The sequence below is a fragment of the Haplochromis burtoni genome, unplaced genomic scaffold, assembly GCF_018398535.1.
Source record: "Haplochromis burtoni strain Fernald_Lab_line unplaced genomic scaffold, NCSU_Asbu1 Contig_2, whole genome shotgun sequence".
NCBI lineage: Eukaryota > Metazoa > Chordata > Actinopteri > Cichliformes > Cichlidae > Haplochromis > Haplochromis burtoni.
Window position 1 is genome coordinate 2413262 of NW_024582363.1, and position 25403 is coordinate 2438664.

The window sequence follows — 25403 nt, forward strand, 5'->3', positions numbered from 1 at the left end:
TGCAGAATACGGAACAAGACAAAGAAAATGTTAGCTCTTCTTTAAAAAAAAGAAAAAGAAAAAGAAACAACAGACCTGCTCTTCAGTTCTTATCAAGCGCCGACTCTATGATTGCATAAGGTGTTCCACTGGTTATACAAATGAAGTTTGAAGGTTAAAAAATGAGGGCAGTGAAAAGACAAACAATCCAACAATGTTCAGTAGCAGCAGAGCTCCTGGTTTTAGCCAATGTGAGCACAGATAGCGTGCTAAAAGAGGAAGGTGGCATGACTCACCTTGGCATGAAGATGACAAATCAAGTGCAGCAGCTGCTCAACACTCTTCTGAAAGGACGGTGTGTCACGCCCAGGGTGTATGCTCAGTGTCAACGTGTGTGTGTTCAGTTTGGGAAGGTGGCAAAACACCTGAACGTCTTCAGAGACCTGCTGGACAGCGACAGACTCTTCGTCCTTCTCCGGATCGGTCTCAGCCCTGCCGTGAAATAAACACTTAGATCATCCGGAAGGGTCTGCATTGGCTAACACGGAAAGGTTTTAACAGTGATGTCAGCCAATTCACAGAGTGCAGTTTTTCTTCAGTAACTCACATCCTTAAACTTCAAATGGGCTAAGGCTGGTTGTGAAAGTCTATTCCAGTAGTCAGCAAGTAATCAGAGATTAGATGTTAGTAAATGTTAGTAAAACTTTAAAAGTTCCAGATGCCATATCCTGTCCACTAAAAGTTATACTTTTCTTTCCAGTAGTAAAATACACGTACTTAAAGGCCACTCCTAACTGATAAGCTTTCCGAGAAAACATCTCTCCCCCTGCTGCATTTAATTTAAGAGTTGACGGTAAAGTATGTGCAGTTTTTCATTTTTCATATGTTGGTGCTGCACAGGGGAGACGCCTCCTAGTAGGGCAGATCTGTTTGCGTAATCCTGGGTGGACTTCTTTAACACCGAGGCCCGGCAGCTGAGGTCACCAACCAAGGCTACAAGTGACTTCACTTTTCATGAGGCAAATGTAATTACCAGCACATAAAGAGCGAGATGGAGGTCATAAACTGGCTTCAGTGCAAGCTTAGCAACAAGGAAGCTCGCTAAGTGGCAGTTTTCCTTCAGTGTGTGGCATCTTCACTTTGAGTTTAGTGAAACGTCCTCTGCAAAGACATAAAAGGAGTCTCTTTCCACTTTAAGCTCTAAGTCAATGTACTCAAACGCTCCTTTTTCCCCCTCTGAGTTTTAATTTTGAATGAAAGAATTTGACCTCACTAGTCTCTGGAAGATATTATTAGAGGATAATACTTGACAACTTTAAACAAAACACATACATCACCATGCCATTAAACTGCAGAGAGAGCACTGCAGTGTGTTTGGATTAAAGTGGAGCTGCGCATAGTGAGACTGAAAAGGTACTACAAGAGGTCAGTGGAAACAGGACTGAGGCTTTTGTGTTGCAGAATAGTTTCCCATCACTTTAGATTTCCTTGGAACAATACTGGCAGCCCACAACTTTTCAATTTGCCCTCAACTATCTGACTGCAGCTGAAAGTGCTAAGCTAGGCTGCTGCGTGGCTTGGTGGTGATGTTCTTTGAATACTTCTATTGTTCTGTGAGGACAACAGACAAACAACATTGCTATAAAAGAAGGAGGAACCACGCCATCTGCCCTCTGATATATTGACATGGAACTGTTTGTACAGAGAAGAGGGCAATGTTCACTGAACCTCAGGGCTAATGTCACTGTCACACAGTGCGAGGACAGTTTAGACAAGTAAATCTTTTTCAAGCATAGCCATATGACACGAGACGTTCACGTGAACCTGAACTGAATGTTTTGAGAATAATACAAGCACTTACTTTGTGAGGAGCTCATGGAGGCATTTGTGCCCTCGTAAATCCGCAACGGCGGACGGGGTGTCGCCTTGCCTGTTGGCCAAACGAAGGGCTCCTCTTGCCCCAGCCTGCTGAAGCAAGAAGTGTGTAACCTGAAAGAGACCTCGACGTGCTGAGAAATGCAGCAGAGTCTCCTGAGGATTCAGATCTGAGGAAGAGAGAGAAGATGACAAATAAAGACCAAAAGAATCAAAAAGAGAGAGCGTGACAGAGCGCAGCGGTCCGGGGAGCTAAATCGTGGCAAAGCAGCCAACATACCATCAATTGTGGCAGCCTGGCAACACTGCAGAGCAGTCTAATTAAACCAGTTCAGGATCCACGATGACCCAGCATACAACAGACATTTGCACACTCACAGACTGATAAAACCATAACTTGTCTCCTTCCTGCTACGTCCATCAGATGATCAGTACAGGTATCTGCAGGACATAACTGTCATTTTGTGATCAAACCCAGCATGCCGACTGAGTGTAATTGTAATCATGTCTTCTGTGTGCCTGAAAAATACAGACCATATCAAGATTTTGACATGTTCAGTGAATGCGGAAAAGCCTTTGAAGCATCATCGGACAAATGAAAGCAACAACAGTAATGGCTCTATGAATAAATCAAAAGACACCATTTCATTTCAGATGTTAACCACATACCAGCACACCACAGTCCCATTTTTAATTTAAGTCCATTATTAGCCCAGTATATCAGTCAGACTGCTAATAACACCATCAAACACCAAGATCCTCCCTTTCACACATTCAAAGAGACACTAACAGAGACTCATGGACACACACACACACACACACACACACACACACACACACACACAGGCACTTCATCTTTCTGCTAAAGCAACAGGTTGCCAGCAAGGCTCTCTTCAGTACTAAAGGCCGGCTGAGGGCTGTTGGCTATCCCAGAAATTTCCTCGTTTCAAGTTGTGTAATTAATTCTCTCTCAGTCTTCATTGGAAAAGATTATGAAAACACTTCTGGGTCTACAGGAGTTGCCCAAACTTTTGTGTTATTATTAATCTCTTTTACTGCCCAACCACTGGCAAATTTATTGTCAATTTAAGAGGGTACGCTGACATAAGGATGCCCTAGTTTTAAGTTAGTGGGAAATCGAGTCCTGAAGTGCAATAAATGATAAATTGTCAATGGAAAGCAGAACAAGCAGCTCATTGGAGAGAAATAAAAAAGTAATAATATGTGAGAACTGGTAATCTAAAACACCACACAACATTGCAAGCTTGCGAGTTTAAATGTGGTGTTCAACTTCAGTACCCAGATGTCTTTAATGTAGTCAGTAAACTGCATATACAGTGCTTTTGTTTATCACCCAGCTGGTCTGTGGTTATTTATAGCAGCAAAAAGTATTGTTGCTGGTTCCAGATTTCTCTGGACGGTGTTTCTGCACTGTTTATTAGGAAGATTGTTTTTGTTCTTTCGCTTTCATTTGTCACTGCCTATGAGCAGAGGATTTTCTTCCAGTTCGCAGTACAGGAAATCAGATTTATTTGCACAAACAGATAAAATATAAGGCTTTTGGGTTAGACACAAACAGGATGTTCTATATACCAACTCCTCTGTGATTTCTTCTGGGACTATTTTACTCTGCCTAGTGTAGGTTTTAACAGCAAGATATGATCAGCTGGAAAAGAATGAAAAAATAAACTGCAGAACAAATGCTTGAGAACAGGGTAAGGGGCAGAAAACACATTTTCCTTGGTGTTATCAGCATCACAATAATCGTTAGGCAACATTCACAATGCTGGTTGTGTCTGCTGATGAGAGGTTTCAGTCCATTTACTGTGGGCCTTTATGAACAAGCCTGCCCTGATCAACCTCAAGCTAATTGGTCAAATTTAATGCTCCACTTGGCCGAGCTGGGCCGGTGTGGAATGTGAGGTGCCAACAGCAGCAGGAAATGCTTTACTGCTGGGTTTGTTTGCGGTTCCTCAAAACTGGCTGCCATAACAGCCATGTCATTTTCATATTATGAGTGCCAGCTAGAATATACATGCAATTTTAGCTTTCTGATCTGGGACAGAAATCACCAACACAATGTGGCTTCAATGAATGATTGGTCACAACAAAGCAGCTTCACCGCTTCCTGGCAGAGATCCTGGCTTCTTGCTGATTCCCCAATTATTCGGTATAGTTATTCATCAGGGAAATGAGCCAAAAAAAAAAAAAAATCCTTTACCCAAAAGTGACATTTTACTTTTGTAGATAGCTTTGGAGAGAAAACAGAGGAAAGCAGCAAAATCCTCAAAATTCAAAAGCAATTTTTAGCCTTGATAGTGGCTCTCAAAAACTACAAGGCAGAAAATCTGGTACAATCATAGAATGAATACAGACTTTGGTCGTGTGAAATGATTTAACAACTGTCAGAATACTTGCCAGGATATTATCACCTGATTTTCATCTAGCGCCATCTTCAGATCAGAATTTTATTTGTCCAATAGCATCAGTAAAAAAACAAAACAAAAACACCAACATACCCATTAACCTTAGAAAGACTTTGTGGTAATGAGCAAATTTCTGCACTGAACCTTAATTTTGCTAGCGGTTAAATGTGATGAAAAGGTGAAAGAGGTTAAAACGGGTCAGTTATTTTTCTATAGTGAGGATTTCCTTGCTTCACTGGCACAAAGGGAGGAAAAACAAAAATAAATTAACAAATTGGCATCAGCTGATATCTGTATCAGGCCCTAGTTCGCATGCAAAAACATTAAACTAAACTGAATACAATTTTTATTATACAACCTATGTAAGTGTTATTATCTCACCTTTGACATCAGGAAGAATGGTGGGCCTAACCGAATTGTTAGCAGGGCTGCAGGCTCTTTGTCTTATTGATGAATGAAGTAAACAACTAATACATTATGCAACAGTTCTGTTAGTTGACTTTAGTGAATTTAAAGGCCACAGATCATTGAGTCATCTACTTTAATGGCACTGATTGACAACCCACGGGCTTTAGATAATTTGACACTAAATGCACCTGTTCAAAACCGAGGAATCAGTTGGGAACTGTCAACCATCTTTAATGATATGCGCAGTTTTTCCAGGTGACGTTCCCAGACGACAATAAATGGGTGGCTACAGTTAGAGCAGCGAGTGCTGCGTGCCCACAGCGTGAAGGATGACTGAGATGAAGCACCGTCACCTCCACCTATAGTCTAATGCTATCCATCATCTGACAGATCTGATAAATGGAGAGCCGAGTCGCGCTCCTCTTCCCTCCCCGCGGCTCGGCACCGCTGAGCGTCTTGTATTGAAGCTGTGACATATTGTGAAGCAGAGCCTATTAGAGCACACATCACTCACCACAGCATGAAGGCGCCTTCCACATCAACAACATGACAACTGACTTCAATGCAAAGGAGCCTGTACGTGTGTGTCCATCGTTAAAGCGCTCTGACACACTTCACAGTAACAAGTGGATCGGATCTAATCGGGATGAAGGTCAATACTGATAAGCTAATTTTTGATATGACGAGTTTTCTTCCTAGAACAATAACAAACTCAAAATTTTAAGAAGTGTGTGAGCTTTTCTGATCTCCACTCCGCATTACTCCAGTCTTCCCAGCTTTTTCTTTTTTTTCAGTCAGTTTTGTCTAAAATCTTGCCGGCTCTTCTGGTTTGGCCTAATATCCAAATCCAAGTTTAACCATTAGCTATTATCTGAGAAATAGCCAGAGGCTGAGGCAGCGCTCTAACTACTCCCAAAAGTCTTGTTTATGCCGTTTCACAGAGAGCAATTACCTCGCAGAGTTTATCATCTGCATTGGCTCGTTTGGCTTCCTTTAACTGATTAAAGTTGTCAGAGTCAATGACTGGAGAAAATTGGCACTTTGATTTTAATAAAAATGTATGTTTGTTTCCACTGATGTAGCAGTTTCTCACTACCTCAAGTGCTCAGGCTTCAGCAAAGGGATACTCAGCTCTATTTGTTCATACTAATACCAGAGTTAGAGATAAATCCGTGTAGTGGTGTGTTCTGTAAATACACCAGTGTTCAAATACAATGTACGTATTTGAACACACGCACTCTATTTTAACTCTGGAGTTTTCTGCTCTGGAGATCAAACCTGCTGTTTACGTCTTTATTTTGACCATTTAAAAACAGCTGACTAGCCACTATTTTCACTATCTTTAAATTTTGCACACGGTCACCTCATATGATAATACAGCACCTTTGTTCATCATGTAACAAAGGTCTATAGAGAAAAGCTAAACATGACCCATTATATTTGAAAGACAAGGACAAGATATTGGGCCTAGGTGGGATGTTGTCACATGGAGAAATGTCGCTTGCATCAGTTAGCCCAAATATTATAAAATGTTGACATTTTGGTTTGATCATCTTCACCACATGTCTGTCTATGGATGTCTCCATGACAAACCTTTTTTCAATTATTTTACAATGCAGGCAACAAACAGAGGGGATGCAAAAAAAAAAATAACCAACTTTACAGTCCTGCTGCTAGGAAGGTCAAATCCAAGGTCAAAACAGAGGCCAAAAGTCAAACAGAGCTAATAAACAATTTGAAATCTGCCACATTTCATACCTGACACCTATAAGTCATAGAAACTTAATCAAAATTGGAAGATTAAATAAGTGGCCTTCTGAAATTATTTGCCAAAATTCACCAGTAAAGATGTGCTTCAATCATTTTTGTTCCAACAAATAACTTTTAGTCTTAGACATAACCTCGTGGCATATCATGAAGACTAGAGCCAACCCAACCAGTTTTAAGTGTCACTTTCACTTTCAGTGAGCCAAATTACTAAAGTGTGATTACATTTATTTCACAAGCATTTAGGCTGTAGACCAATGTGAATAATCCAAGTACAGAAATATTTCTTATAGATAAAATGAACACACATAGGCGATGATGTAACGGTGTCAGCTGTTGCTTTCAACTGCATAAGCTCACTGTGAGAGACCTGAAGTTGCTCTTTGATTGTGTCAGAATGGCACTTCACATGCATCTGACACCCCAAAGAAAGAGTGTGATGACAAACTGAAGCAACTCGAGGGCTTCTGGTATCAATCAAGCCATAAATGGTATGTTGCAAATGTTTATTTTGGGATACTTTGAAAGCACCTGTCGTATATTATTAAGCTCTTAAAAATAAATATCCAAATATAAATAAATAATAATGAATATATAATTTTTATATATTCATTGCTTATTGCTTTCATGTTAAGCTTTTTAGCACATCTATGATTCTCATTTGCAGCTCCAGGATTTTTACTGTTGGATTCTCCCAGAGTAGCTTTGCATGAGTGACAAAAAACAAAATAATACATTTTTATATTGGGCCTTCATCCGCAGTCTAAAACACAAGGTTTGAGCTCCCTCTGCACTCTTTAAACCAGCCCTCTTCTGATTGGCTGCACCTCTCAAACTCAAGAGTGAAAAGCAGGTGGATGTGGTTGCTGTTAAGCCAGAAATATACTCCTGAGATCACAGTTTAAACTGAGAGACCACAATAAATATGTAGAAAATTTAAATTGCCAATATTCTTATGACATACTCATATTTCTACAAAAAATGTTCAGCATTAAACCCTTTATTAGTGAATAAAACTGGTTTTAACTACCCAATACCTGATCATTTTTAGCTTGAATATGACCATGTCAAGAGAATAAAGGCATTTGAGTGCCTTTAAGTATTTTTTTTTAAATGCCTTGGAGGTCTTGGATTTTTAATTCCCAAATCCTCTTCAAAAAGCACCTAAAACATTATTTGTATCTAGGAAATGCTCCTCCCCAAACACTCTTCAGTGGATCAATAAGACTTCATCTGCTGTGACCACATTGACATTAGCACAAAGAAAATACACAACATTATTAAAGACACTACCTGGCAGTGTCAAGTCAATGGAAGATTTAAGACAAACTATCAGGAATTCATCTTTTGAGTAAAAATTGTTTACATCCATATATTAGCCAATTTGTTGATCAAATTTCTCTGCTACCTGAAAAATGTGTATTTTGACAGCAAGTCTGGTCAAAGCTAGATTTGCACTTCTGCATTGGATTTTTAACTGATGATATCATCACTTACTGCATAAAATCAAGATGCCACTACTTCAGTATGTGCAGCTGAAGAGGATGGTGTCAGGTGGTACCAAATCTTCACTGGGTGTTTCAACCCTTAAATGAACAACCCTCTAGTTGGCAAGTAAGCAATGGTGTTGAAATCTCTGCCCATCAATTCCAGACCTCAGGCTCACCTCCTGCCATGTCCGACAGCAGGTTCTTTCTGCTGCCTCAAGTCAAATTCTGCGCACAGCTGTTTCAAATCCTCCCCTGATATTATCTGTGAGCACCGTCCATGTAGATCGCACTAGCAAACATCTAAACCAAACTTCCACAATAAACAGCCACTATCTCTTTTTGTACTCCAGGAAAAATAACTGGAACATACAGTACTGCCTCCTTCGCATCTCTGACCAAGTCCATCCTCATCTCCACCCACAGAGAGTTCCACAATTGCCCTTTTTATTCTGTTGTAGCCGTGTTATCAGCTGATGGATTAGTCAGTATTGTTTTCACTTTGTGGGTCTGTGAGTGTTTATGCATGTGTCCTCGGGGCAAAATAAGAGACGTAATACAGCATGAACTACAACAAAGGGGGTTCTGGACAATTTTCTAGGTGTTTAAACAACTGTCTTGGGACAGATGATACCACTGTTTCAGCACAGCAAGAGCAAATCAAAAAACTTTACAGCTATGTGGTTCAGATGAAAATGGAATGCCAGATTCAACAACAGCTGGTATAATACTATGGTTGCATTTATGCGGAAACATGTCTGATATGGTCTCAGGTCGCATATATAAGCTCCACAACAGCAAGTTAATAATAACAGAAATTTGGGAGAACAGTGGAAGGCAAATGTCACAAGCAAAGTCACATTTAAAGCAAAGTGCCAAGAAAAGACTAACCATAAACTGCTGAAGAGGGAGTGATCGTTCTACAGAGATAAGCTGCGACCACAGATACCTCTAAGTTAGTAGTACATTTAAACTTTCATAGTGTCACACATTTCCAATTTTTATAAAATGATGGATTTCTTGTGTTTAAAATGAACGAACAGTTTAGTGATTTAAATTTTAAGCTAGGAGCTGAAATGATTCCTGCTGGGTTTAGGTAGCCAATTTAAATTTACAGACTGTGAAGGTCAGACAGAAGCGGTACCTTAATGTTATTTCTTTCCCAAAAGCTGTGTCATAACCAATTTCAGACTAGCGTTGTGAGACTGGATAACTTCTACAGTTGCACAGGCTAAGTTCATCTGTCAGAAGGGGCGACAGCCGACTGTGATTAACCCAAACATCAGTGCTCCCGCTGTCGTAATGTAAAATGTGTTCAGTTCCACTCTGCCGTTGCAGTAATGGAGGTGGTGTTCCAGAGTGAGAGTGCAATATATAAATCATCCACCAGATTTGTCTATAAAAATAGAAGTTAAATGGAAGTCACTTTCAGTAACGCATGCTGCAAAGCACACACATACCCACACAACGTGGAGACAGTAAACAGCTTGTTACATCCATGCACTCATCTGAACTAATCAGTAACAAAGTCTTGTTGTTTTGACCAGTAATTACAGTGTCTCTCTGAAAATGCCAAAAAAGAATCCTCAGTCTTCCTAGTCTGCTGATATCTGCTCAACAACATAAAAGGAGCCAGATAAACAAACACACAAACAGCAGGGTCATGTGTGTCAGTATGTGTTATACAACCATAATTTGTCAGTATGTTCCTGCATCACTGCAGAGACATTCTGCCTGTTTCAAAGGGTCCACTGCCCTCCAGACTCACCAGTGCTGTTGGATCGTTTGTTCCCCAGTAAATTCCATCCTGTAGGCAGTTTGAGGTGGTGTAGGGCCAGTGCCAAACTCTCATCCAGACGCTCACACTCCTGCAGAGGAATCTGACACTCATCCAGCAACAGCGCCCCATCGAGGCCATCAGCCCGGCCCACAGTGCTCACCTGTGTGGAGGGTGATTACAGAGATGAGTCGAGTTTCATAGAGGTTGAAGTGAGCCGTAGACTAATGGGAGCACTCATTTTAAAGCGCTCAGCATGAAAGCATTAACCAAATGCCTTTTGAATAATGAAATATGTTAATGTAGGAAGAAACATCCACATGAGTGTATCAGCGCTAAGCTCGATTTGGGGATGCACTGTTTTGACAAAAAAAAAAAAAAAAATCATGTTCGGATTTATAAATTGGAACATGTTCCATTAAGTTTGAGTGCCCAAGAAAATTATTTTATCTTGTCCTACTCCTCAGAAAAGCAAACTCATAAAATTTCTATGGGATGATAAACTATGCTGAAAAGAATTCATTAATTGAACGCCAAGAACTGTCAGACATTAGGCCTTGTCAGGAAAGAAACAATAACATGGCAATCTTTTGTTTAACTGTCACTTTGTACACAGAGCTGTATTACTTGTAACCAGTGGTAACCAATTTTGTTTTCCAGCCCTGTGACAAGCTTCAGTATTTCTATTATTCAACTGATGACATACAGTAGGAATAGAAATGACTTGTCTTTCTGCTCACCAGGAACTGGGCCATGTCAAACGCCAAATCCTGAACAAAGCTGAATCGATGCTCGGCCAATGGCGCCACGTGAACCAGATGGGATTGTGGCTCCTCGGGGACACCTCGGGTGACTGAGCACAAGGTGACCAGCACCACTTCGCAGCAGTCATGAGCTACAAGAGACACAAAAAGCAAGGGTGAGAAGAGAGAAAGAGGGGATTACAGAGAACTGACCTGTGGAGGACAGTACCATAGTGTACAGCATTTTTCACAACGACAAATAGATTATATTGTGTATTTTCAGTGTATGAGATTAAACGTTTCTTTGTTAGGATTAACCCATTTCGGCTATAGATGACTGGCCTTGCTATAAACTCAAGTCATATGATCTTAAATAATAACAATACAACAATATTTCAACTAAACAATAAAAAATTATTGCCCTAGCTAAAACACTAGTTGCTTGAACTAATTATTTATACTTTATTGATGTACAATGCCAGCTAACTGTAGGGTCTAAGATGTCCTCAGATGCCAGTCTTGCGGAAATTAACTTTAGTTACTTCAGTTACAGAGTATATATATTTCTGTTGATGCAGCTAGGGTTGCCAACTCCCTGAAAAATAAATAAGGGACACCTCGTGGCCAGGGCCGGGCGACCCAGTTGTCTTCACCCTTCCCAGTGTGGTGAATTTTCTAGCTCTTTTTTTGTGTGTGAAATTATTTTTTTAACCATTTGACTTGAATTTGATTTAAGCAGATGTGTATTCTTTGTGATATGAAAGCATTTGAAACAAATGATCATTTAGGCCATTTATTTTTAGCTCAAAATGACAACATTAACACAATAAAACAGGTCTCTTTCTTAAACAGAAGCCTGTCATGCTTAACTTTTGAGAATATAAGTAAATCTTTCTTTAAAAGAACTCTGTCCTGCTTAACTTAAAATAATAGAAAACAATAGAAAGAAAAATATTCTTGTAACAGTGCACATTTAGTGCATTTAGTACAATTGGCTTCAGCTGAGGTATTATTTCAGCTTTTCTAATGCTAATCAGCTGCTCCTGTTTGTAAACCCACTTGTTCCCATGATTACGCATCTTAACTCATCATCATTATTCATCTATGTATTACTTTTATGTATTAGTCATCTATTTGTTGTAATCATCTATCCTTGCAGTTGTTTATTACACAAAATAAGTTATATTATCACACTTCTGGCCACATAGCGCTGATATTCACTGCACATGCCCATATTAACTTTTTCCAGCCAGGTGTTTTCCTTTTCCCATTCTTCCCTTTCTCTGAGGGGAACAAACATTATGCTGGGCAGACACTGTGCGGTTTTAGGCCCATTTTGAGACGATTTTTGAGTGATCGGACCGATTTTGGCCTTCATCGTGCATCGTGTAGTATACGTGGGGTAACGAGAAGTGATTAACACCTCACGACCAGCTCCCGATCATCAATCGCTCGTGAGCCGCTCACACTGCTCACGCGCAAACACGTAAACGTCGGTGAAAAAGACGGAGCAGCACGGCTGTGCAGCGTGTGATCTGGACACAAGCGATGGAGGCACAACTTGTAGAACTTCGGAAAGCTCATCCGAGCCTTTTCGATGTGGCCTCACAAAATTATCACGACCACAACAACCGTGAAAATAGTTGGATTTACATTGCTGCTCAATCACAGCTGCCTGATCAATGTTTTTCATTAGCAGTTTAGCAAAGTTGATGGTGGTGTGTGTGTCTGTGTGAGTGAAAGACAGAGAGAGCGAGCGACAGATTTTCTGTTATAACCTTAATTTTATGGACGCACAGTGTGAGCACTCAGGTCGCATCAGAGCATCGGGCGGTATAGTGTGAGACCTGCATCGTGACCTACCAACTTCTAACCCTGCGAGTCAATCGTGCAGTTTGAGCAGGAGCTGAATAACGCGACTGAAAAAATCGCACAGTGTCTGCCCAGCTTTAGGTGTACTGTCGTCCGAGACTTGCACCGCAGTGTCGGCGTTTGTTTCCCTGTTGGCCATGCTTCTTGTTGTGGTCATCTGTTGTCTTCCGGTATTTTCTCCGTAAGCGACCTTTCCTCGACCAATGAGATGAGCGGTAATCTGAATTGTCATACTCGAATTGTCATAAGTGTGCTGTCAGCTCATTGGTCACAAAGCAGGAGAGGGGCTGGGAATTATGTTTTCAAACAAAGCGTTAATTCCATAAACATTTATAGACTACTTTTGATTCTCACTGTATTACGGGACAAAGTGCGTCCCTTATTAGCTCAATACGGGACGTGTACTTTTGTTTCTAAATACGGGACGATTCCGTTTTTTAAGGGACGGTTGGCAACCCTAGTAGATGCAGCCCACACAACTATCACAAATCATCGCAGCAATATTGGCTACTTGCACAGTTCATGTCGCAGGTTTAAAATAGATTCACTGCATGAGGTATAAAATGCATAAACGATATTTCTACGCAAAATTTTTAAACTCATCTGCTGAATTGTGTTCAGTTTTGAGCGTTTTCTTGTTGCGAGACCCAGCTTATGCAGGCTGAATCAATTGAAATATTGGTCACTGACAGTATAGTAAAGTAAACATCGTCAACGCTGAAGTGCCAGAAAACGACACTTTCTGGAGTGGCCACTAGTGGCTGGCAAGAACTATTTTGGTTATGCTAAGCTTGAACAAGCACTATACAGTGGGTACAAATAGGGCTGTGCGATATGACCAAAATCTCATATCCCGATATAAGAATCTATCGTCCGATAACGATATAAATCACAAAAATGTAACATTTTCTGTAAATTCTGTGAATCTCGGGCAGCTCGACTTGCGGGAAGTGTTTCCAGCTGCGCGTCATGTAGCTGGAGTCGAGTGTTTTAACCGATGCATGAAACGATACATTTTTAGACATAAGTTGTAAAGGCCGCCGTTTTCTTTGTGAGTATTTATTACACGGCGTGCTGCGGGGAAAAGCCTGTTCTAACGTTTGAGTCTAAGGTTTATTTTTTAGCACCTGGCGGCTCTTTTTTACTTCTCATCCGTAAATAATCTGCTCTTTCACGTGATTCAGTTTATTTTGAAAAGTCTCAACAGGATCTTGAGCTTTATTGTGAAAGGTTTATGTGGAACATAAACAAGCGGACACGCGATGGTTTACCGTCGTTGTTGCTAACGACAACGCATAAAAACAGGCGCTTGTCCGTCCGTAGTGTGGTTATATTAAATATAAGAGAAAGAGAGAACTTTAAGAAATTAATATAGCCACTACAGTGACCATCAAAACGATGAAAAAATATTGCCGTAAACAGTTTATTTTGCGACACCACGAAACAAACGATAGCGTAAAATGAAACGATAGACGTTTTTATATCGTCATCCGATATATATGGTTATATCGAACAGCCCTAATACAAACTCATTTAAAGATGTGCTGTTACAGGCAGCTGCAGTTATTTGCAACAGTAAGCCTTACCTCACTATTTTTGATTCAATGTAATATTAACATAAAATGGTATAAGAAGATTGTATTTCAATTTTTGATGAATTAAAGTTGTTTGGGTTTTGTTACCCTATGAACGAGTCCACGTAGTCACAAAAAGAAAAAACAGTCAAGCATAACTACGTCCACACCACTGTATGTCACTCAGACCCTAATGGGTTTGTGGATGCCGAAAATATAATCAAGGCTTGAGATGGCACCATCTAAAACACTAATGTTGTGGATATCGGGTGACACTGGTTAGCAGCATTCATCTTTTACATATAGTCTATGGTTAAATGGGTCAAATATGATGGAGCGTTAAACCGGGCGCAGAAAGTGATGACGCGGCGATCCCAACATAATATGTGCTGTAAGCTCAATTTCACATTACCAACAGTCCATGCTGGCTCAGAACAATTACATAAAAATTATTAACAAGTCAGGTGTTAATGTTATTAGTAACACCTGTACTGTTCTTAGATAAATCAAAATATTGCTTTAATTCAATCTGCTCTAATAAGAGGAAATCAAGCTTAAATTTAACTTTTAAAAAAAAAGTATCTTTATTCAATTTAATCACTCTATTAATTGAATTTTTTCTCATTTTAGAAGCACTACTTGGATGAAATGGTGAACTAATTTTGTCACAGTAATGAGCTACAAACGAGTGCAGAGCTGCAATGCTGATTTAAATCCTAATTAATACAAATAAATTCACAATATTATTTCACTTAATGGAACATGTGTTAAATTCTTCTGACTAACAGCCATTTACTCACAAGTCACATCGCAAAGACTGAACAAAGCACACTAATGTCCACAGTGGTTTCCATAACTATTGCTTAGGGAGTGGGGCAGTGCCTGTCCCCCGACATGGGAACTCAACCTCACTCTCTGAACCCACTTTCCTCCCCAAGAAACCATAGAGAAATATATTAAGTAGAAATCAATTTATCCATTAATGCATTTGTTCATTTTCTTATCCACTTATTCAAATCTGGGTCACAAGGAACTGGAGCCTACCTCAGCTGGTGAGAAGAGCAACAGGCCCGTCAAATCAATTTAAAAATATAACATTTTTAATCTACTACGTTTTGGTATCATTTACAGTCCGACTAGTTTATCTTCCTTCCTCTGCTCTGGATTTCACCATGTGTAAAGTGTACACGGTGTGTAAAGCCCCTCCTTTTGCCCCACAGTGTATAGTCGAGCAGAGTAGAAAGCCATAAAACAAAGTTACTTGAGTTGAGGACAACTTGATATATTATTGCGGTGGCTCTTTTTTGGCACGGCCCACTTCAGAAGCAGGAAAAAGTACACACAACGCACACCTCACTTTTCATCGGTTATTTACAATGAAAAAAGATTCACTGTTAATTTCTCCTAAACGTGGGTACATGTTATCAGTGCAACTGCACAGACATACTTTTTTGAAGAAAAAAAAAGCCTACATATTTTCCCTAAAAAACAAGAAAACAATCATATTAATTCAAGTTCATTTCACTTTATATTTTTCACCTTGCTGTGCCGCCCCAGTTTTGACATCCTCTGTGTTACTGTAGCAATTGCTTTTTAAAATGTGTTAATTTGGCAAAATAAGATTGAAAAGTTGCTCATTTTTTCAGTTTTGTCTAAAAGAAGAAAACAAAGAGAAAGTCAGGGAACACTGCCATGGTCCATCTGTCCACTCCCAACAAGATGTCAACACACACAGCCAGTTTCAAAACTGATTTCCCACTTGTAGTTATTAAGCATTGCATGAATTCACATATAATTTCTGGAATCTACTCCACGTCACTGTGTGCTCTACAACAAGATCAGCCACATTTGCACGTCTGCAATACCCTTCGTTCTGGGAGAAAACTTTCTGTAACGACAGATCCATATATTTTATAATTTGTCAATGTTGTATGTCGCTACCAACGCAGTCAGAAGGCTACTAGGCAGCTTGATAAATATTATTTGAATCAGAGATATCTTAATCCAAAGCAGTGATTCAGTGAGTTTGCAGTCATTTTCCCAGGTCCCCTGGGAACTCTATCCCGCGACCTAGTTGATCCCTTTAGAGCCCAGAAGGGCCTGATGGAGAAAGCATTGAAGCAAAGCTAATCTGCTGGTAAAGTGACACCAACTCCCTCCCAACTTTAAGCATTAATTTAGTGCAACTCGTACCAAGATAAACACAGTTTATAATCCTGCCACTTTTATTTTCCTCTGTGGAACGTGGACCATTGAAGGAAGCAATGACGTCAGTGACATTTCTTATATCATAAGACCAGATTTTATTACATGAACATTTTGGTAGCATAAACCCTTGTTACCACATCCAGAACATGTGACCTCCAGTAAGCTCTGATGTTCCCTAAGAGCTCGGGATTTTTATAATGTAATATTTATTCTTCGAAAGCCCAGATGGTCTGGAATAACTTAATGTCATAGCTGATTCCTCTTATGCTCTGATCAGTCAGTGACTGAAAATATTCAATTAACATGAACTCTGGCCACAGGGTCACAGCTGCATTGCAGTTTTGACTACCTACTTTGTATGTGCAGAGATCTCTGACCTTTTCTATCAAGGTTTCCTGTTGATTCTTGTTTATTTTCCAAGAAAAAGCACAGAAAAACAATTCAGACCAAATATGTTCCATTTTGCAAGTAGAAAAAGTGGGAAAAGCTCCAAGAGGAGTGATAAATGGGATAGACTCTAGAAAGTGAAGTGATTCCTCTTTCTCCAAAACAAAACATTAGTTTAAAATGAGGACAACGGTAGCAGATGATTAATCTTTTTTTCCTCCTTCCTGGTTTAACACCTCTTTTAATATTAATTTGGGATGCAGCACATGATGAATACAGAAGAATTTAAAACCACCTTTTAAGATAATGTTCAAACGTTTCCTCAGTTCTTCTGGAGCACTGCTACTACGTTTTGACTCAAATACACAAATGCAATACAAGTGATCTGCCATAAAGTCGACTTTTATGATGGCTATAAAGGTTTAGAAATGAGGTCAAATTACTGGGGGTGCTCTTTCATGTATGTAAATGCTGATACTGTACTGAATTACAATAAAGTGGACAGGTGCTAAAGTAAAGTGACAAGTAAGGGGATAAAATACATTTACTTTGTTAGATGGACAAGTTCAGTTGCTTCTTAATGCAAATATTTACTTAGTCAATCATGAGGAAATGCAACTCAATGCATTTATGCATGTAGACATGGTCAAGACAACCTGCTGAAGTTCAAACTGAGTGTCAGAAAGGTGATTTAGGTGATTTTGAACATGGTTGTTCAAAATGGGCTGGTCTGATTATTTCAGAAACTGTTGATCTACTAGGATTTTCCCACAAAACCATCTCTAGGGTTTATATAGAATGGTAAGTAAAATATAAAGCGAGCAGCAGTTCTCTGGGCAAAAGAGCATCGCTGCATGTGAAACGCATTAAACCTTGAAGCAGATGGGCTATAGCAGCAGAGAGCCAAACTGGGTGCCAGTCCTGTCAGTTAAGAAACTGGTCAGAATTGGTGTAAACATAACAAAAGCAAACATCCTCCCTTTTATCAATGATTCGGGCTCTTCTTGGCAGGGCTCTTTAGTAACAGCTGAGCATCAAACACCACAGCCTACCCATGTTTTGTTGCTGTCCATCCCTTTATGACCACAACATACACCTTTTTCTGAAGGCTCTTTTCAGCAGGATAAGATGTTCTGCCAGAAAGCTCAAATCAACTCAGCTCCAACTGGTTCCTTGAACATGACAATGAGTTCACCATACTTAAATAGTTTCCACAGGCACAAGATCTCAATCTAACAGAGCACTTGTGGTGTGGATGTGGTGGAATGTATCGCGGATGTAACTATGTGATGCTGTCATGCCAGTGTGAGCCAAAATCTCCATTTGCTGACGCAGACGTAACATCTTGCTGAATTTACGTCAGCAGTTCTTAAGGCATGAGGCGGCCCAACAAGATACTAACAAAACATTCCTAAATAAAACAGCTGGTGCACTTTCATAGAGCATTAGCTTTAGTTGTTAATAATCCAGGCTAATCTTATTTAAAAGTGTCTGCAAACACAGTCTCTAACAAATATTAAATGCTGTAGGTGGAGCTGCCATCCTTTGGGTGCTAGTAAGCTGCAAGGCATTGTGGGTACGATGGCTTACCGGGACACAAAGCCTGCAAGGTGTCATGACTGCTCCTCAGGGTGCTGGTCAGGTGCCTCTGTGTACTGCCAGCGAACAGCAGGAAGTAGTCCACGCCCTCCTCGCTACCAGCCAGCTCGTCATCACTGAGCTGTACTGTGATAACACAATGACCCTGCAGAGGCACGCAGACGGAACGTTAGGAGGGAAAAGGAAAAACAGAAAGAGACAAAAAGAAAAGACATGTTTATAACATGAAATGGGCACATTATCATCCACCTGCAGATGCCTGCAGTCTAACTCAGCCCTCTTCTCAGTGGCCTACATGTCTTGGTTCATCTGCTTAGCCATAGATACCAATCTAACGCCATCAAGTCAGTGTAATTCAATCACTGTTTGTCACTTTAGATGCATTTATTGGCTGCAATACCAGGTGTGAACTAGACTCTGGACAAGTGGATACCAGATTTTAAGAGTGAATAATAGTGCGTGCGGAGACTCCTGATCTTCTTAGCACCGCAGTTGTTTATAGCAATTACATTAACGCCTCAAATTAAATATGGTAATGTTTGATTGCTGATGAAATGTTACACACCACATCATTAACAAAGAAACAAGCAGACAACATGGAGGAGCAGCTGGACGTCTGCAAAACAGTGTGAGCACAGTCACCATCAGAGAACAGCACAACAAGACAATGAAGCACATTCAGCTTAGAAATCTAATACAATAATAATCATCACAACAACAACTAAAACAAAAGTCTTTAAAAAAAAGAAATTTGAATAAACAGTCTTCTCATGTAAGCTGGATTTCCTATTAGCCCTTTTTTGTTAGAACATTACAAATAAAAATATAATGAAATAAACACCACAGTGTAAGCTAAGCAGCTAAATAGGTTCAGGATGGTACTAAAAACACAGCCTGGTCAGTACAAAAACTATGCTGTTTGTCCTTTTTCATGTATTCTGCATCATCAGCAGGTGCAGATGCTAAGTTTGTGCCTTGGGGTTCAGCATTGCCATGGCTCTTTTAGTACGCAGGATTTTGTTTTTCCACCATTAAATGCTTCCAACCAGAAATTACAGGTGAAAATTAACTTATAACTGGTATTTATTGTATACTGCCACTGGCCAATTAACTAAATAAAATAAAATAAACCAAACCATCAATTTGTCTACACATTTTCTTAATACATTTAAAAGTACAGTTTTAGTGACAATTGGCTGATTTGTGACAGAGCATCAATGTGTCATCTGAGGACATCGAGGAGGAGAAATAGTAACAAAAAATAGGGATATTGTTCAGAATTAGCTGCTTTCCACTGTAGGACTGCAGCTTCTTGACATGGAGGAGGGATAATGGGACATTTCAACCCACTTAATCTGGCCACCGTTGCAGTCTTTTTACTGGCCTCGTCCAACGTGAGCAGTCTGTCGTGACGATCTGAGCTTAACGGGGTTAAAGGTGTCTCCTCCTTCTCTTATAAAATGGGAGCCTCCGGGCCATGTTCCTCGCAGGCGGATATCAACAGGTGGACAGCAGCGAGGCAAACCAGCAACCCCAACATTGCAAGGTCTCTGTTTGGCAAGCCACTACTGATGCTTAACAATGTGAGGGGGCAAAATGTGCTCAAAGACAACCACATAGCCCAGAGGCCATACAGCCAGAAAAAAAGCCTTCAGTAACCTTCAGACAACCAGGACTGCGCACAATGTAAAGGGTGTAGGCTTTTCTATGCACAGCCAGTATCAGTTTTAAAAAGCAGAGTCACTGAAGTAAATGAGTAGTAGATGGGAGGAAGCCAGCAGGCATGACATTTTCTCCATTAAAAACTCATCTCTTATCCTGAGCCCAGATTGGAAATTAGGGCTTGGTGCTATTGAAAGGATTGGTACCTCAGAGGATTTGTGAGTTTGTACTCCATGTGAAAATGAAAACGTATTAGTGTGAAATAAGTTCCACATTTTCACAACGAACAAAAGAGAAGCAAATGGAGAAATGGTTTTCTCTCCATCGCTGGAGGCGAGTGGGAAATTACCTCAGTCTGAATACCACTCTGCTGCTTTTTGACACAATAGGTGCTCAGATTTCTTAAAGCAGCCCACCAAAATCTCCTTATTCCACCAAAGTTAATACCCACCTTTGTAAATAACATTATAAGCGATTGATAATTTCCTAACAAAGAAAAACACTTTAAAGGGGACAAAATAAATAGCACAAATCTTAGAATATTCAATCTTGGTGTTTGAAATTCAATTATTTAAACAGAAGAAAATTACAGCATAGATCTGAATGATCAGATCAACCAGATCTGATCAGTTCCAGTACTTCAAATATGTCGGCAGGAGGTGGGAGTGAAGGTGAAAAGCCAGAGATGTGAAACATCTGCTGGAGAAGGGAGGAAACGAGCACACAGAAGCCCCACAATAAAACTAACCCTGCTGACATTAAGTTTTCAAAACAACAGTAATTAAAATGGGAAAAGGGAAATATTGCAGTGACTCTCCAGCTTAATATAGAAAAACAAACCTGTGGTTTTAAAGCGGTGCTCAAATGGATGTCTTTCAGCCACACTGTATGACTGTGCTCTCTGCTGGTTATAAGTACTTAACTAAGTGACCTGCTGGGGTATTGACCTGCTAATCATGGAGCTTCAATAGGAAACAGGCAGCTTTTAAGCAGCATCAAAAGCACAGCTGGAGACTATGAACCCAACCCCCTCTTTTTAAATATGCATATACGTGTAGCCTTTTCCACACATCCTGCTGCAGCGCTGGTTTCATCTGTCCAGGTAAGGTAAGGCTTGGTTTTAAGCATTTGCATATACTGTTACGACTTCACACTGATAATTATTTTTAAACTTATATTGAAATTTTAGTGATTGTTCACTTAACTCAGGCTTTGTTTCTTACTACAGGCAGCTGTATCCTTCACTTCACCACCCAAACTAATTGTCACTTGTTACTTAAATCCAATAGATCTTCATTTGTATCTTTTTGTGCACTCTGTCACATGAAATCTGCGATAACAGCACATTTTTTAAAAAACAACAACAAAAAAAACATCCTTTAATGATGTTCATTAAAAAGTTAGCCTCAAAGTTTATGGGTGTAATTGCTTGGCATTGTGATTCATCCTTCGTGGCATTAAGCCATTTTTATTTTTACAAGCAACTAAAGCCAACTCAACATGAGACCCTTCTTTTGGAAGCCATATATTGCAACCTTCTGCATGGTTTACCCCTTGCTGCTTTTGTTCCCAACATACAATTTCAAAGCCAATTTACGGAGCAAAACCGGCCCCTGTTTACACACCAACATGAAACATTGGCAGAGCAAATTAAGCAACCCACAACTTACAAGTCTGCTGACATACAGAGCATCCCTTGTACCTTCAGGAGGTAAACATGCACCAAGCAGCATTCTTCATGCAATGAAATGTTTGTATTGCCAATATGTGAACTGACTGCAGCATAATCTAAAAAATTAGAGCTTCAGAAACTGTGTAACTAGCAGATCATCAGAGTTAGCAAGTAAGCTAATGTTAGCTAGGATAATGTATAATAAACCTAGTTGTATCAAATGAAACCCTTCTGGCCAAATATTAATGTCAGTAAAACTGGGGCAAAACTTCTTTTAGCCAGAAATTCGTGGAGCAAAATACCAGCATGACTAAGGCGTAAGGAAGTCCTGTGACTGACTGACTGTTTACGTTATTACAAATGTTACAAACAAACCATTGCCACATTCACGCAGCAAGGGACGGGATTTTTGGGATATTAATTTATACAAAAAAATCCAATAGTTTATGCAGCAATTTTAATTCTAATCTAAAAGACACCCCCCCCCCTTATTTTTCCTGTAGTCTGGTTTAATGTGCTATTAAAACATTAACAAAAATAAACCTATAAACTGTTTGCCCACAAAAAAAAAAAAGAAAAAAGAAACTGCTCAAATTTACCATCCGTCAGACCAAGAAAAGCTGTTTTGTGTGGGACGCCTTTAAATAAGAACAAAAATGTGAAATATCACGAAGGCTACTCCAGGTGAAGCTAACATGTCATACTGATTTTAGAGCAGTCTGCTCTGGGGGACAATCTTTGGGCAATAATCCTAATACTATACTGCCAGCAGTGAAAATCAAAGTATTTTTGCCTGAAATGTCCAACCCTGAGGTTGCTTTATTGCTTGATATAGATACAGGCAATGTAACAAATAGGTCACAAAAGCTAAACCAGATAACTTCACCAGTTAATGTCATTCATGATACCAACTTGTGTACTGTGTCAAATGGTATTGAATTTAGCAGCATGCACATAACAGTGCAAAGTAAATGTGTATGTATGTATGACCCACAGTCCACAGTAGCAGCCAAGAGCAATACAACACTGGCTGTTAGCTATCAATCTGTAATCTCCCAGCATGTGCAGCTTTATCATTTCAAAGTCAATTTTGTCTTTATTATGCTAATAATCAAGAAATCACTGTGGCGGTCTCTTTATTGCTTTGAAAACTAAGTACTCACAGGACAGCTTATAGAACTCCCTTTATAACTTGAAGTTATCAGTTCCTGTATCCTTTTATTAGGCTCTCGTATCTTTGTGGGGAAATGTTGACCGACTCTTCTTTACAGCTTAGCTTTATGCATACCTTAACGTCCCACAACAACATTTCAGCCTGACTGAGGTCTGCACTTTGGGCGATTGCAACACTTTTCTTTTTCAGCTATTCTGTTGTAAATTTGCTACTGTGTTTGGGATCATTTTCAGCCAAGCTATAGCTGTCTGACAGCTGGCCTCACATTTGACTAGAATACTTTGGTACATAGAAGAATTCACAGCTCACTCCATGACTGCAAAGTGCTCAGATCCTTAGACTGCAAAAGAGCCCGAGTTATCAACCATCAACCACTGCACTTAACAACTGGTATGAAGAGCTGATATGCTGTGTTTGGTTTGGTTGGCACTGTTTATTATGGACAAACATCTCCAAATTGGCAAACATCTTGCAAGTTTGCACACCTAAGCCATGCTGCCATATTTGTTTCAGAAAAAAGAGGCGTTCTTCAGGTAACCCTTTCATACAATTGCTCATTCTGTTTGTAACTACAATGTCACAAACTGGCTTATGTGCAGTTTTTCTGAGCATTACACAGACCCAACTTCTGGTGAATTTCCTGAGATGTCCAGTCTGGAAAGATTGTCCCGCTGTGTTAAAACATGTCTGAATGTTCAGAGATTGGCAAACGGCTAAAGCGTCTGTTTTTACAGAGATGGTCATTCTTGCAGATGGTTAGTTAATCACGTGCTGATTAGCAGCACCTGGCTACTACTTACCCTCTTAATTCCTACTTCATAGAGTGAAAACGTTCCTTTTTCTCATGACTACACATGAAAGCCAGTACATAAAACAGTCCGACATACTTCATGACAGTGTGTGTACGTCTCGTAACCATTTTGGCTGTATTGATACATGCCATGTCAATATGCCAGCTATAGCATGTTGGCTGCAATTCATTTAAAGGCTCTGGATGCCATTAAAAAATAGTATAATTGTAGTTATCCAGAGAAGCTTTAACCTGGAGACAATAACCAAGCAGTCAGTTCACAGGTTCAGCCCATGTAACTGGTACCATGCCCACAGTCACGCATGCTGTGTTAACCACTGAACCCCTACCTGCTTATTTAATTGTAAGCTGCTCTGGAAACATTGTCTGCTAAATGCCAAGAATGTAAATAGCATGTTTACTCACAGCTAGAACAACAGAGTCTCGCTGTTATGGAAAGAAAACTCATTTTGTTAAGAACACCCACAACTAATCCCCTGCCTAACAAATCATGTAACCCTCTCCCAGCGCTCGCTAAAATAAAATCAGCCCTTACTCAATTTCTTTACCCATAACATGCTCATTAAGAATCCTTCTGAGGACAAAGTAATATTGCAAGAATATCAAGGCCTTGACCTCTGTTCTTCTCAGAATATGTAACTTCTAGATTTAGTTCTACACTTATAGACTGGGGCTGCCATTTCATCTAGAAGGTAGAGCCCATGAACTATATCTTTTTTTTTCTTTTTAACGATACAATTACAGGCTGGCTACTTAACCCCTATGAGCTATCTCACTGTGAACTGCTGTGATAAGTTTCTAAAATCTGATGTCTAATGAGGCCTGACTGCCTGCCTGGTTCCACTGAGGAGTTTGAGTGTAAATCACAGATAAGGTTGTCTGGGTGGTTAATGTGTGAGCCAGTATAGCCTTTAGAGAGACACACATACACAAACACACACATCCCTCACTTATCTCATTTCCTATGTGCCTTCTACACCTGCCAGTGATAGGAGACCAGTGTAACCACTAAGATCAACTCAGAAACTCCCCTCAAAACACAAACCTCATTAAATATTTATCAAATAGTGCAGAAACCCCGGTAGCACTCAAAGACATTTTAACTCTACCTGGAAGTCCATTTTGGACATAATTCAAAAGTCAGTAATTAAGAGTTATAAATGAGCTATAAATGGAAATTTTAATATTAAGGGATTGCATATATCACTCACATGTACCAATCAGTTTGAAGTGGTGCATGTAACCATATCTATATTAGGTTTTGTAGTTTAATTACAGATACTGAGTTATCTGTAAAACCAAGTGGGTTTAAATTTACTTTAAAATACTAAATGAAGCAAATGTGGCTTATCCTCCTTAAGCGATGCACACTCAAAATAAAGATTATAATTCCCTCCCTTAAATAAAGACTACTCTTTTTTAAGCAAGTTTGCAGAATTGCTATTCATTTATTTTATTTAGTTTTTTTAAGTAAAGCCAAGTTATCTGTTTTTACACCATTATGCAAACTCACCATCTCCAAAACAACAATAGCAGCTAAAAGGATCATGAAATTGATTGAACTTAAAAGGAGGAGTGAGTGGAAAAAGCCATATGGCCTGATCAGCAATATGAGCAACAATGCAAAGCGTTACATTTACAAGTTGAACACCAGCTGTGTTGCCAAGCTTTAGGCAGCGACAATGAAAGTAGCTAGAAAACTGCTGACATAACCCACATGATATGCCACACAGTTCGGCAATCTGAGACGACCTCAGCAACAAGCTACATCTCATCTACTTGATCTACCTCACGTGACTTCGCTGAAGCAAAACACACAGGTGCCTCGCTCCAAAGGACGGGACAAAGGACCGAGAATGACAAGAGACTCAAGCAAGCAGCAAGCTCCAGGGTTAAAAAGTTAAGCCATTGTGTAGTGGCCGCTTGAGACCATCTTCAAGAGTCACTCCCAACAGACTCCAATGTCCAGCTCGTTCATTTGT

The 25403-nt window shown here is 39.8% G+C and overlaps 1 protein-coding gene across 6 annotated transcripts in view; it reads right to left on the bottom strand.

Moving 5' to 3' along the window:
* Positions 1–25403, bottom strand: part of LOC102306461 (A-kinase anchor protein 13) — a 125045-nt gene that overhangs the window by 76509 nt on the left and 23133 nt on the right. For all 6 annotated transcript variants that reach the window (XM_042218107.1, XM_042218104.1, XM_042218099.1 and 3 more), the window contains exons 3-7: positions 18094–18247; positions 10460–10614; positions 9711–9882; positions 1841–2024; positions 276–471 (exon numbers count right to left, since the gene is read on the bottom strand). In XM_042218107.1, the coding sequence (XP_042074041.1) occupies positions 276–471; positions 1841–2024; positions 9711–9882; positions 10460–10614; positions 18094–18247 (861 nt within the window). The remainder of the gene's footprint in view (positions 1–275; positions 472–1840; positions 2025–9710; positions 9883–10459; positions 10615–18093; positions 18248–25403) is intronic.